At 44.5% G+C, this 15166-nt stretch overlaps 1 protein-coding gene across 1 annotated transcript; it reads left to right on the top strand.

Moving 5' to 3' along the window:
* Nucleotides 1-1751: 1751 nt before the first annotated feature.
* Nucleotides 1752-14984, top strand: LOC148508850 (solute carrier family 2, facilitated glucose transporter member 1-like). The gene is made up of 9 exons (XM_088443945.1): nt 1752-1793; nt 2642-2733; nt 7668-7908; nt 8145-8307; nt 10184-10365; nt 11109-11213; nt 11778-11879; nt 13810-14013; nt 14943-14984. The coding sequence occupies exons 1-9, from the start codon at nt 1752-1754 to the stop codon at nt 14982-14984; spliced, it is 1173 nt and encodes a 390-aa protein (XP_088300071.1).
* The last annotated feature ends 182 nt before the right edge of the window (nt 14985-15166 follow it).

Raw genomic sequence — 15166 nt, 5'->3', positions numbered from 1 at the left:
ACAAATCATTAATCGATTCTCCTCACCATGAAGCATTATGTAGAAATAACTGACCAGGCTCCATCCAGCAGCAGCTCCTCCTGTAGTCTGGGGGGGTGGAGCTTGTGACTGACAGGCTCAGGACCTGGGGAAGAGGCGTGGCCACCACACTGCCTTTCTGTCTCACTGTGACTGATCTCACTGACAGGTGAGAGTGCGGTGCAGGGGTCGTAAGAGGTGGGCCCTGGGAGGACGGCTGCTGGCAGCCTATGACAGGAAAAAGGTTTTCTTCTTGTTAATCCTGTCAGTCTTCTGTAGGCCTATTTTCAAAGGGGGACTTGGAACTCCATCTGCCCCATTATTAATCCCTAAGTGCCCTATGGGGTCTTACTCTGGCTCTTCTGGGCCTGACAGTGAGTTAAAGGCCCCTGATCTGCTAGTTTGGGCACTCTCTGCGATGGACAGTCCTAACAGGGTGAAATGACACATATCCTCTGGCTCCCCCGCTCACTGCAGGCCCCAAAGCCACTGCATGGACTGATGATGCCACAGGAGTTATGGTGCATACACACGGTCAGATTTTCTTTCAGATTTGTACAATAACAATTTTAAAAATCATTTAATCGTTCATATCTGAAAGTAAAACTGACATGTTTCCCTGCATACGCGTTCCCGTTTGTCAGATAATGACATCTGACATCTGATGTGTTTGCAGTCAGATCTGGTAGATTTTCATTCATGTTAATACAGTCAAAAATAGTTCGTAGTTGGTAGTTCATGAAATCGTTGGTAAAATTGTTCAAATGATTCATCGTTTATTGTTCGTAGTTCATCGTTCGTCGTTCTTCTGACAGATCTGACCGTGTGTATGCACCATTAGGTCCCTTTCTGTTATTAACATTTAAATGCTCTGATTGGTGATTGGTTACATAATATTAGCTTAGCTCCTCCTACTTCACACATATAAATGATGGGGATGTCAGCGCGTGACTGCTCCGGGGTCTGTCTTGGCACTCCAAGCAGACAGTCGATAGAAAAACACCCAGGCGATTGGAGAAGAGTCCACCTTGCTGACTACAAATTATATATAAAAGGACCCCAGCAGTGCACTTACTTATTCTATTCACACGTGTCCCGGGCTAATCACATTCAAGCTAGACAATCTCTAAAAGGCTTCCTCACAGTGCACACAAAGGGCCTGATTCAGACCCACTCGCGAGCGGCTGTCTGCTCGCAAGTGGGTCGATGGTCTGCACTGAGCATGCGCACGACGGAGGGAGCTCCATCGTGCGCATGCGCCAGATGCGACGAGCGAAGGACTTTCCTTCGCTCGTTGTGTCTGATCAAAGGGGGCGTGCTGTCGATGTTGATTGACAGCACGCCCCCTTTGGTGGGCGTGCCGGGGGTGTGCCTCCCAGATGGGGGCGTTCCCAAGGAAAAACTCAACCGCAGGCTCCGGCTCGCAGTGGCGATGGTCGTGATGGTCAAGACCATCGCGGCCATCAACCTGCACGCTCGTACAGGCTGTGGGTGGTGACCCACAGCTATACGAGCGTCCAGGAGGACGCTCCATAATTATGGAGGACGGCCCTCATTCAGAGCGTGCGCTCTGCTCAGAGCGTACGGCTCTGAATGAGGGCCAAGGACTGCTAGGTGAGGGGTATTCCATGCTGGATGGACAGTGTGATAGGTCACCATGATAAATACCGCAGCACTGACTCAGCATACAGCCACATGTTCTCATAGATGTCAGATCATTGGACGCGCTTATAATGGCGACCAAATTACGTGTGACTCAGAACCAGGCCCATAAAGTATTAATTGTCTCCCCCGTCATAACTACATTCTTACTGGCTCTAATAGCAATCATTTCATATTAGCAACTTAATATAAGTAATAGATCATATTGGCTTATTAATGTAATTATTCATTAATGTATCACCTTAATAAATAAATTAAATATTATCGCTACATTATATTATATATACTTTTAGTGATATTGTTTGATGCTGTCATTTCTTTCTGCCTGATATCAGTGTCTGTTTTATGTATGTACTGCTCATATGCCATTCTGTGATGTTTATATGCACATGTGCTCCCTTATATGCTATTGTTTCTTTTGTGGTTTCTTGTTTATGTAGTTTTATTTTACTTTCTTTTTGTGTTTTTTTTGTATATGTGAAAAATCAATAAACTTACTTGATTAAAATATTATTGCTACATAATAACGGATATGTGGCCTCATTTGTCCCTATTTTCTAGCTGGAAATCTATGAAACATAATTTAAATGTAACAATCGCTGTGATGGGCGTCCCCCCAGCAATAAGCACGGATATAGGAGATGAGGTTCTCTGCAGAGTATAATTATTCCTACATGTATTATATAAATCGTATAGAGATATAAAGTAAACCCAAACCAAGCCGATCCTATAAGCTCTGTATATTTCCCTCCTCTATACAGGAGACAGGAGCCCTGCTTAGATGAGGATCTGTGATGTCATGTGCATGACATCACAGTGGCTCTGGCTGTAACATAGACATTGTCTGACATTACCCAGAGTCACTGGTGATCTAGTTGCTCAGACTGTTTAGAGGCATTCATTTGTCTCTCACCAGATTCATTATTATTGGCATTTAGCTTTGCCCTCTGTTATTATATAGAAGGTAAAGGCGACATTTTATATCCTCCGGTGCGAGAAACTGATCCAGGCAGCATCAGCTCAACATCCAGCATCGCTGCTGCGCTCAGTAAGGTGAGTGGTAGCTGAGGGGGGGAGGGGAGGACGGGTCTTGGTTATAGCCTGAGAAATTGTCATGTTATATTTCCTGCTATAACCAATCCGTCAGTATTTCATCTATCACCAGCTCTTATATAAATCTGTATGTGGTAAACTTGGAAGAATTTGGTTATTTAAAGATCATCAGTGGTGTCATTAGGTGAACTTGTTGCATGGAATATGGGCAATGCCAGTATCCATCAGATTGTGACCGAGCAATGCACTTGGTGTCTATATTGTTTCTAACTGTCCCTAATTTCCAGGGATAGTCCCAACATTTAAGGGATTGTCATAGAACGTTTTGTCCCTGGAAATTCTCCTAGTTCTCATTCTCAGTAATGACTAACAGCACAATATAATCCCATTTCTCTGCATGTTGTATGTGATCCTTACCATGTATTATTCACTAGGATTAGTAAGTGAATATTGAAGAGCAGTATACAAGGCCTAAAGCATGTTATATTCAGTGACGTTGTCATGATGGCGATTGCAGTGCGCCATGCTCCTTAGAGACAGAATTGCACGTGAAGGCGCTTAGGTGCAGCTGTTCATCGGCAAATGCTCCCTGAGACCTTTATACCAGTAACGCATGAATATTAGTCACCTCCATTCTGTGTAGCAGACTGGTTCTCCTTACAATATATTATATGCAGATTTATCTGTACGAGTGTGTGAAAGCAATAAATGAGTGTAATATTATTTCCTATCTGGTCCCCAGAGTCAGCAGTGGCAGTGGCCATACTTACACTATAGAGAACGCTGCAATCCATATGATCCTTATTTACATAGTGATGCCATTGGCTTCAGCCAGTAACTCTCAGCAGATTGGCTGTTTATCACATAGTTAGGAAACTGAAGTTTTGTGATTGGAATTTATAATGTATAAACTTATTATAGTAGATTGCTGTCTATGTGTTGTTACATTATTATACCATACTTGAATACTCTTACTGGAATGGCCGGGAGGCTCCGAAAATCATGTGGTGCTCCCAGCCTCCCGCAAGAGGGGCAAATCTCTTGGACCGGCCACCAAGCTCAAATCTACATTGTAGGGAAAAAATAAAGCTGTCCAGCATTTGTGGGCTACATGCAAAAAGCAGCCAGTACTGTATTCATCCTGCATGCAATAATAATAAGTGTATTTGCTCCACTTGTATCGCAAAATGGTTTGTTCCAGATACCAAGTTACTTGGTTTTTATTTTTTTTTGCTTTGCTCCCAAATCACAATCAGTCCCATTGTCTCTTGTGATGAAGATCATTTTATTTATTACAATATGTAATGAGGACTGCTGGAGCTTTTTCAGCCTTTTGTAGAAGATAAACTTGTTACTAAATGGAGCCGGTCGGTCAGTAACCTAATTTCCCATCTCTCCCTGGCTGACATTTGTATTCTGCATTTGCCTGATCCAGCATCCTATCCATCTATCTATATAAGATGTATCTATTGGTAATGGCATGTATGCATATTACAAGGGACATATACAGCTGGGATCCTTCTATATTAGAAAAGAAAAATCTGACTGACACATAATATTTATTGATCAATGTCACCCACGTTGTTATCCTGATAAGAACTTGTATCTATAATTCCAATATCACTAAGGACGGTACAGTCCACCTTACATTCTTCTTTTTATACTGGTAGATTTCCTATTCATTGTGTCTCCTACTGTGATGTCGCTCATAGCTGATTTCTCTCATGCTAGCCAGACATCTGATCACTGTAGGAAATGTCAGTAAAGCAGCTTTGCTCTAAGTGTAACAACTAATGACTTTATGTAACTACAAACTTCCATTGTGTAACAGGGAGAAGAGCGGAGGATACACTAATTACCCGGAGATATGGAGGAGAAATCTCCAGGCTTACAGGTACCTGTGTTCTGCAATGTGTTAGTCACCTCTCACTCTCAGCAAGCAGATAGAAGTAGGACTTATGGAGACCCAATAGGATGTGTAACAGTAAAACTAGCCAGTGCCCATATATATGAATGTAGGGGCAGGGCCACTGAGACAGCCACGGGGCCTGGGTACAGAAGGGGGAGTGGCCAAATCCAGGAGGTGTGGTCACACTCCCCATCAGGAAAGAAAAGAGACAGCACACTGGTAATTAGTACCCAGTCCCCCTCTCTCCCGGGGCCTGTGTAGGGAGGGAGGCGCCATGCAGTGTAATAGTTGTATTTGAGGTTTCCTTCCTTAGGTGCTTTCTCTGTATGAGTCACAATATATATAGAGTCAGATTAATGGTTGCACCTAGTTCATCTCATCTTCATAATCCAACTTTATATTATTTCATGAAATTTCCCAGTGTAGCTTTCCATAATGGCGGCATCAGGATATACATTTTATTTTATTGCATTATTGCTGCAAAATGCAAATGAATGTGGAATAGTTGCACCAGATTTTCTCCCTGTGTTATATCTCCTGTCATGGCTGCTGTGACGATTGTCCTTTTCCTCCTCAGCATAGAGTCACGTGGATGCTGGTCAGCTCCGTGGTTTGTGCAGTATTGGGATCGTTGCAGGTTGGATACCACTCAGGAAACCTCAACTCCCCACATTCTGTGAGAAAACAGCACAATCACTGGTTCTTTCAGTTTTTCTTGTGTTAATCATTTTCAGCAGGAATTATGATAAATGTAATTGGAATCAGGATATGGAAGAAATAATATGTAGAAAATCATATGGGGTTTATGTGTACAAATTATTATTATATGTGGGTTAAGATTGTGGGTAGGTATCAGCAAGGCCATAATTAGGGGTGTGCGAGCACTGCCTCCAGCCTCGGGCAGCAATATCGCTGACCCATGGCACCTGCATGTGGCATGGAATAGCACCCTGCAGCCTGTAAAACTGCGGCAGAACTGTTGCATACGTCCTTAGGATAGAGATGGCCATCAATCATTGAGGCTTAACCATCTACGACAGTTAACCACCGATGGTGGATGGTTTTGCCATCGATGATGGAGAACCAATGGTTCTTCACCATTGATAGCTCAGAACCCTCAATGGGTATTTTTCTTACTGCTTTGCGCTGAGACCCAGAACCTACTGTAGCTTTGCCCCCTCACACAACTCAGAAATTCTCAGCCCCACCTCTAATTGGCCCATTGCCCGCTAGTAATAAAGCAGGGATGACCATCGGTGGGAAAAACTATTAATGGTTTCGCTGCACAGGGTGTATTATACCCATCTACGACCCTGGGTATCAAACCTAAATGGTTAGTACATAACAAAACTTGTTGATAACCTGAAACACTAATTACTAAGATGAGTAGGGGATGCCAGCTCCTGGGAACATGATGTTACTGCAGTTACACAGTAAATCCTGGGTAAAAGCCGGCATGAATTTACATAATCCAAAATTGATTCTTCTGTTAAAAAAAAGAGGAAAAACCCCAATTGGAACAATTAATATAAATAACTTTTCATTGTAACTGTTACTATTGAATCCTTCCTGGGCCTGTAGTCACTAATCTCACACAGGAGAACCTTTGCCATAGACAGATGTGTTCCCACTGTCTGCAGGGCACATTGGGTGGTATCTGTTACTAGGTAGTTGAGATCCATATAGAATTGATTCCAAGCTGTAATAAATGGAATATGTGCATGTATTGCTGTTTAGTTCCTCAGAATAATAGAATCTTTCTCCCCAGTTATTTGAGCAATTCTTTATTGGCTCATGCTGGACGCATTATGGGAAGCATATTTCACCGCAAACCCTGACTATACTGTGGTCCGTGACGGTCAGCATTTTATACTTTGGGGCCTTTATATCAGCTCACTTTGCTTCTCGGATGGCAAATAAATATGGGAGGTAAGTTCTACTCTTTTTTAAGTCATTAATATTTTATGTTAATAGGATATTACTCAGTGCTGTCTGTGTGATATTACTCAGTGCTGTCTGTGTGATGTTATTCAGTGCTGTCTGTGTGATGTTACTCGGTGCTGTCTGTGTGACCTTATACAATGCTGTCTGTGTGACATTATTCAGTGCTGTCTGTGTGATGTTACTCAGTGCTGTCTGTGTGATGTTACTCAGTGCTGTCTGTGTGACCTTATACAATGCTGTTTGTGTGACATTATTCAGTGCTGTCTGTGTGATGTTACTCAGTGCTGTCTGTGTGATATTACTCAGTGCTGTCTGTGTGACGTTACTCAGTGCTGTCTGTGTGATGTTACTCAGTGCTGTCTGTGTGATGTTACTCAGTGCTGTCTGTGTGATGTTACTCAGTGCTGTCTGTGTGACCTTATACAATGCTGTCTGTGTGACATTATTCAGTGCTGTCTGTGTGATGTTACTCAGTGCTGTCTGTGTGATGTTACTCAGTGCTGTCTATGTGACCTTATACAATGCTGTCTGTGTGACATTATTCAGTGCTGTCTGTGTGCTGTTACTCAGTGCTGTCTGTGTGATATTACTCAGTGCTGTCTTGTGACGTTATTCAGTGCTATCTGTGTGATGTTACTCAGTGCTGTCTGTGTGACCTTACTCAGTGCTGTCTGTGTGACGTTACTCAGTGCTGTCTATGTGATGTTATTCAGTGCTGTATGTGTGATGTTACTCAGTGCTGTCTGTGTGATATTACTCAGTGCTGTCTGTGTGACGTTATTCAGTGCTATCTGTGTGATGTTACTCAGTGCTGTCTGTGTGACCTTACTCAGTGCTGTCTGTGTGACGTTACTCAGTGCTGTCTATGTGATGTTACTCAGTGCTGTCTGTGTGATGTTACTCAGTGCCATCTGTGTAACCTTATACAATGCTGTCTGGTGCACAATGAGTGCTCTATATATAGTACATATGTAAATTGTGCAATATATATGTAAATATAAAACTTATCCTGTGGCCTGTTTCTGGTGCAGCGGCCTCTTCTCATTTCTCCTTATATTCTTTCTTTTATGGCTGAATTTAGACGGACTTCCATCGTGGTCACCAACGCGTTCTCGCTGACATCTGCGCTGCTGATGGGATCCTGCAAAGCAGCAAACTCCATTGAGATGCTCATTCTGGGTCGCTTCTTAATAGGCCTCTTCTGTGGCCTAACAATGACCCTGACACCTCTATACATTCAGGAGTTGTCACCCACTAACCTCCGAGCAGCCTTCTCCACCATCCATCCATTGGCCTTCACCATTGGCATCTGCATTGGGCAGGTAATGCACCTTCTATAATAACTGAGGAAAATACTTTGTCACAGTGAGTAGTCTGTGTATATGACTGGTGTGATATAATGGAAGTACTGACATCATGTACATACTGTGACCCCGGTGGACGTTTGTCATTCTGTACTGATCTTTGTATGCAATGTGTAATTATCTCCTGATCATCACATGTCTTGTGTTATGTGCCTTGTTGTCTGATTGGCTGAGAACTCTCCTTTCTCCTGCAGGTGACAAGTCTGGAAAGCGTTTTGGGCACAGATAAGTGGTGGCCTTTAATGCTCAGCATGTCAGCAGTTCCTGGCCTTGTGCAGATTGTGACCCTGCCCTTTTGTCCTGAGAGTCCCCGTTATCTATTCATCAACTGCAGGAGAGAAGAAGAAGCAGTAATGGGTAATACAGAAGTTACTAATCAGTAAATATGTCCATGTAGGGTGATACGGGGACATATAGCTGTGTGGTGTGATGTGATAGTGATAAAGGGTGAAAGTCAGTCATTCAGTAGGATTCCTATGCAGTGGCGTAACTAGGGCAGGGCATGCGGGGTGCGTGCCCTGGGCACCGTGGGACTGGCGATGCGGGGGGGCGCCGCCGGCCACGGTACCGGCCCACCCATCCTAGTTAGCCAGTGTAGCGCCGACCGCAATGAGTGCGGTCAGCGCTACACATTTACACAGGACCGGCGCTAGGCTTCCAGCGCCGGTCCTGTGCTGCACAGCTGAGCCCATTCCCTCCCCCTGAGTGCTTGCCCAATAGCGCTAGGAGGCGGGCTGAGGCTGTGCATAACACACACATCACCGCCAGCACTGGCGGCGATGCGTGTGTTAAACAGCAGCCAATGAGAGTCAGATAGACTCTCATTGACTGCTGCAGCACCCACTGCAAGAGCCAGGCTTCCGTCCGGCTCCTGCAGTGGGTAATGGGACAGACTTCATGACATCATGATGTCTGTACCATAATGCTGAGCGCGCCAGCCCGGGAGGACTGGTGGGCGGCGGCGGCGGGAGCGGTGTCGCGGACCGGAGCAGCAGCAGCGTGGATTCAGGTAAGTATATTTTTATATATATTTTTTTTAAACCTGTCTGCACTACTGGGGGCACAACGGGGGAGGGGGGTGGCTACTACTGGGGGGACCTCTACTGGGGGTGGGGGCACAACGGGGGAGGGGTGGCTACTACTGGGGGCACCATTATTGGGAGGACCTCTACTGGGGGGGCTACTACTGGGGGCACTTAATCAGGAGGGGGAACATCTACTGAGGACTACTACTTGGGGGGGGGGGAACTTCCACTGGGGGCATTATAAAAGGGGCCTACTACTAGAGGCACTGCATTGGGGGGACCACTACTGGGGGCAATAATAGGAAGGGCCACTACAGGGTGCACTGGATAGGGGGGATCACTACTGGGTGCCTGCATAAGGGGGACCACTACTGGGAAAAGTGCATGGGGGGACTACTGCTGGGGGCACTATATAAAGGGCACTGCATAGGGGGGGGACTACTACTGGGGGCACTATATAAAGGGCACTGTGTAAGGGGATACCGCTACTGGGTGCACTGCATTGTGGGGACTGCTACTGGGGGCACTGCATAAGGGGGAACACTACATGGGGCACTGCATTTGGGGTGACCACTACTGGGGGTACTGAGTAAGGGGAACTAATTGGGGGCTGTATAAGGGGGACCACTACTGGGGATACTGTATAAGGAGCACTACTATGGGCCTGCATAAGAGGGTCCACAACTGCATACTGGTGGTACTATATAAGGGGTACTACTGGGGTTAAGGTGCATATGGATAGGAATGTTCAGTGTGAAAATAAAGGGGTATGTCATGTTGACATGCCCCATTTTTAAGTGACCACGCCCTTTTTTGCCGCACGCGCCAAAGGCGCGCACATCGGTGGGGGGCTCCCTTTTCAAATATGCCCTGGGCTCCAAATACCCTAGTTACGCCACTGTTCCTATGGTCTCCTCCATAATACATACCTGCACCCCGCTATGTGGGACGGTCTGCATCTATATATACTGTAGTAACCACAAGTCTGTGCAGCCTCCAGCTATGCAGCATGTGAGATAACTATGCAGTGGGATAGAGAGCTATTGTATGTAATGTGTATAATAACAATGGTACAATGACACATACGTGTGTGGAACTTTGCTATGTAGTGGTGCATCATGATAGTAGGAGTAATACAGCTATTAGTGTGATAACCCATGTACCGGAACATTGTGACACAGTGACCAGAAGCTGTTCTTGTCTCTTAGGGCTGCAGAGACTCCGGGGGACATCAGACATCTGGGAGGAGGTGGAAGATCTGTGGAATGAGGTGACCCAGATAATGAGGAAACAAGAAGTGACCTTGTGCCAGCTGTTCACTCAGTACAAGAAGCCAGTGTCCAGGGCCTTCATCATCACTGCCTGCACACAGTTATCTGGCTGTAGTGGAGTAAGTGCTCCCTAGGAGAATTGCTATAGTGACAATGAGAAATAGTTAAAGAAATGGGATATGGGCTGTAACGGCTGGTCAGAATGGCACTTGCTGGTGCACTGTAGAGGATGGGGGACCATCCGGCTCAGTCACTCACAGATTTTAGCCACTGAGCACCAATGGCCATCAGATGCTAGGAAAGGCTTTCTAGATATTACCCCAGTCTTGTCTTGGTTTTTTTGCCCTAAGCTCCTGGCTCTGGGCTCCATCACGGAGCCTCCACAATGTGTTGACCCAAAAGTGCAGCTGAGTAGAGTTTTAGGGGTATATGTAATAACCTGCGGACTGCAGGCATTGCTGAGTCCTGTGTACTACTGCTCAATGTTTTATAAACACTGGACATGCCGATGCCTACAGTCTCCTGGCTATTACATACACCCCTTAGTCTCCCCTTTTGCAGGGGGGCCCAGACCCTTAGATACGGTACTGACAGGAAGTAGTCACAATGCCCATTTTGATTGGAGAAATCGATTGATAGTTGTTATTTGGTGTCACAGGCCCAAATTAAGGACAGTGTTGTTGATAACTCCTAATTTGTCCAAGTCCATTATAGCCTTTGATCAGCATGGTGTCTAAGGACGCACCAGTCGGTATTACCATGTGCACGGGCGCTAGAAGTAGGCGTCTCAGTTCTTGCACATTCGGACGTTCTTCATGTTGGGAGGTCTGTGTACTCATAATATGTCAACTTGTTCTTTCAGATTAATTACTACTCCACTAAGATGCTGCACAGCGCTGGCCTCCCTCATGCCCAGGAGATTGCATTGTCATTGGGTCTCATCAACATAATTGCTATCATCTTATGTGTAAGTGCTGGGGCACCAGTTCTGCTGATCCCTCAATATAGACACCCAGGGGTAATGACCTGAGGCAGTGCCTGGCTGCATTGTATGTGTCATATATGGGATAGACTCTGTACTGTGGGAACATCTGATTTTATTACCAGATTGTTACTGTCCCTGGACAACACTGATACCTGCAGATGTGTCCACCTCTGATTTAGCCTCGAACACTTGTACACACCCTAAGTGAATTTGGCCTACACTAGTACATCTCTTTCCCTGTTTCTGTGCTAAAGGGGCCATTGTCTGGTACAGAGTGCTAAAGCAGCCATTGGCTTGTACAGAGTGCTAAATGGGACCACAGGTACAGGGAACCATGTTTCCAGCAGTAGAACATGCATGTCCTTCTCTCTCTCTCCAGCTGTTGGCATGTTTCTGTTTTTGCTGTATTCATGGGGAAACTAGAATGACACAAATCAGATCAGGACCAGATTGCGTTACAGAGATAACCTTGGGGTGACCAGTATTTCATCATCAAGAAGGACATTTCCTTAGAACATGCAAAACATATCTGTTGTCTTTATTTAGGTTCTTCTGGTGAAGAAGGCGGGAAGGAAGACCCTGCTCATGATCGGTCAAGTTGCCCTGGCTTCCTGTAATATCCTGCTGGTGGTATCAGGGGCCACATTGGTGAGTCATAGAGGAGAACACATCACATATTGCTGAGCAAGGACAGTATAGTACAATAGAAGCTATGAGTCACATTACTGCAGGAGGAGGTTACATGGTAGAGACTATGGGGTTAGTACAATTAGGTGCGAGTTTGCTTGTGCGAGTTGTTTTCATGGCAAACTCACACTGCATATTGCTGGTGTCATTTAATTCCAAACTCGCATTTTCCATAGGAAAATAATTTTTTTTGTGCGCACCACCATGAGGGTGTAAAATGGTAGGGGAAATCTTTATTTTAAGGTACAAAGTCAGGGAAACAGTGCAGGACCCCTTGTACAACGAATTTCTCCCTCCTTCCCAATAATTAGGCATTTTGGAAGTTTTCAATTAGCTTAATGATGTTAAACAAAAAATTGCCTCAAATTACCCCATAATCTACTTTTTCGTTTGTTTAGGCACCACAAATTTAATTAAAGTGTTTTCTTAGATAATTTTTTTTAAAGTGGCCTCAAATTCCCACTAAGGGCGGTATTCAATTAGTTTTGCGTACCCGATAAAGTTCCGCCTGCCGGTCTTTTCACCTACATCACGTCTTTTGGACGCGGAAACTTATCGTGCGCATCCCCGCTCTCCGCCATATTCAATTCCAAAAGACGCAAAAACGCATCCCGGTGAATGTGAAACAGGCGAAAAGTGCTGACAGAATTGGGGAAACCAGCCTGTCACCCCCAAAAAGATGCACTAAAATTGGGGATCAATATCGATGTGCCCGAATACCCCTAATAAAGCTATTTGGGGTATTTAAGTTGGTACAATTGCTTCTAATTAGCGTCTTTGCACAAGTGGTGAATAATAGCATTAAGCAGTTTTTTTGGTGAAAATAAGTAGTCTTGTCAAATTTGGGGTACTTGAAAATGGGTGTAAGCATATTTTAAAGTCTTTAAATTTATATTTTAAAAAACATCAAAAACGTACCTGAAGCAAGCACCTGCAATCAAAAAAACACCACACCCATACTTGCAGAGCCCTAAAAAGTCTATTTTGCTACTTTTTATGTTTCTACCCCCACTTTGTACTTTTTTGCCCCCAAATTCAAACTACTTATTTTAGGGGTGTTCCTCACTTTTTTTTAAGGGATTTTTTGATGCATTTGTCCTTTGGGGGGCTGTCCCAAGGGTTCTGAGTGGTTTCCCCACTTTTGCACCCCAAAATAAAATAAATGCACTTCTTTTCTCCTGCAATTCAGAGCGAATATTTTTCATCTATTACATTGCATTGACTTCCAAATACGCGAAAATATTTGGAATTGAATACGGAGATAAGTTTCCGACTGGTGAAAAGTCGCAATCGGCGATACTTTTTTGCAGATCTCTGCTTTTCGCTTCTAATTGAATACGGCCCTAAATCACCTTATTTCATAGATTGAGAGCAAAAGACCCATGAAAGTTATAAAACGGAAGCACAGAGATGAGTGATGTGTTAGTGAGGATAGGGCTGCATGTGACAGGGGCAGTGACATGATTAGAGGAGGGGGATGGAGGCAGCAGGAAGCCATAGGCTGACAGTTATATAGTGGAAGTAGCAGGGTCCCAAGCAGCACAGAGTATATCAGGAAATGGATAATGTGTTAATGAGGCCAGGGCTGTATGTGACAGGGGCAGTGACATGATGTGAGAGGGGAATGGAGGCAGCAGGAAGCCACAGACTGAGAGAAATATAGTGGAAGGAGTAGGGTCCCTCAGCAGCACAGAGAATATCAGAAGATGAGTGATGTGTCAGTGAGGATAGGACCACATGTGACAGGGGCAGTGACATGATTTGAGGAGGGGAATAGTAGAATATGAAGCATTAAATTTAAATGTTGTAGAAAAAAATAAATAATTAATAGATGAAGATACACAGTGAGTAGTTATTATAACTTATTTTAATGATTTTGTGTCTCTCACAGCCAAGTCTAAGCTGGATGAAATACCTGCTGCTAGTGGCATTGTACCTTTTGGTATTTGCCTATCAAATAGGACCAGGGCCCATATCATCGTACATAGCAGCAGAACTATTCATCCCAGCCATACGCCCTATGGCCATGGCGGTGACCAGCAGCTGGACTTGGTTCATGAAGTTCATTATAGTCATCAGCTTCCAAAGCCTCATGGTAAGTTATACCCCTTTTCCACCAATCACCCAGCTCCAACCCGGGACACTGAGCCTGGTCGCAGCCAGGTTTTACCTTTTTCACACCGGCGGCTGGACCCGGTTATTCCTGGGTCCAGCCATTCACACCGGACCTGGCTCTACCAGCACTACAGTGGATGCTTGGAGCTGATGTAATCTAAAGCCAGCCAATCCGCCATGCCATTCACACCGCAATATTACCCGGGTCCATCCCAGATTCGGCCGTGGTAGCTACCAGGGTCAGATTGACAGATAACATGACCCAGATTATTTTTCTTAGACCCTTTTACACCAAACATAAACCCAGGTTTCCTCAGCAGTAACCCAGGTTATTTGTTTGGTGAAAAAGGGGTATAAGTGAGTCCACAGATGTGTTTGTTCTATGTAGAGTCAGACTCTCAGGTCTCTGGCAGTGAGCCCTCCTAGATAGACCTTTACATGCCGACTTTTCCATGCTGTATAGTCACCTGTTACTGTGGCTACAGCTGTGTGGATCTGCCATCTAAGGTAATACATTAGGAATGAAATTAGAGAAGTGAAAGAAGTGAAATTAGTTATAAAATAACTTTAATATAATAAATATGTAATAACCAATGTGCATATGGGTAAAACCAATTAGCTCCCCAATTCTACATGTAAAGCTCTATATTCTATTCCTTTCTGGTGGAAGCGCAGAATCAGCAGAAATTACATTGTTCCGTACCTGTAGGCCCAGATATACGCTATATACAAGCAGCGCTAGGGTTACAGTCCATCTGATGCCTACGTGATTTATTTGTGACATTGTGCAGCTTTTTCTGGTTACCTTATCTGTAACTTTGATATTACATTTTTATGCATAAAAACTTTCTCTATTACTAATTTTACTGCTATTTGTCACATGTATTATAATTGAGTATTTCCCTGTAGAGCTGCCAGTTGTGTCTTGCTAAAGATGGAACCTCTATATGACCTATCCTCTATAGATATATTTATATTCCCAAGTGTAAGTAAGTGATGTGTGTAATGTAGAGCATAGCCCCACTCTCATTATTACTATTCTTCCTGCAGGACTCACTGGGACCCTACATATATGTCATCTTCGCCACAGTCCAGGTAGCAGCTGCTCTGTATACTGGGCTCTGCTATGCTGA

Source organism: Taudactylus pleione, unplaced genomic scaffold (genome assembly GCF_031769625.1).
Source record: "Taudactylus pleione unplaced genomic scaffold, aTauple2 ptg000341l, whole genome shotgun sequence".
Classification (NCBI taxonomy): domain Eukaryota; kingdom Metazoa; phylum Chordata; class Amphibia; order Anura; family Myobatrachidae; genus Taudactylus; species Taudactylus pleione.
This window is presented reverse-complemented; position numbering and strand designations above follow the sequence as displayed.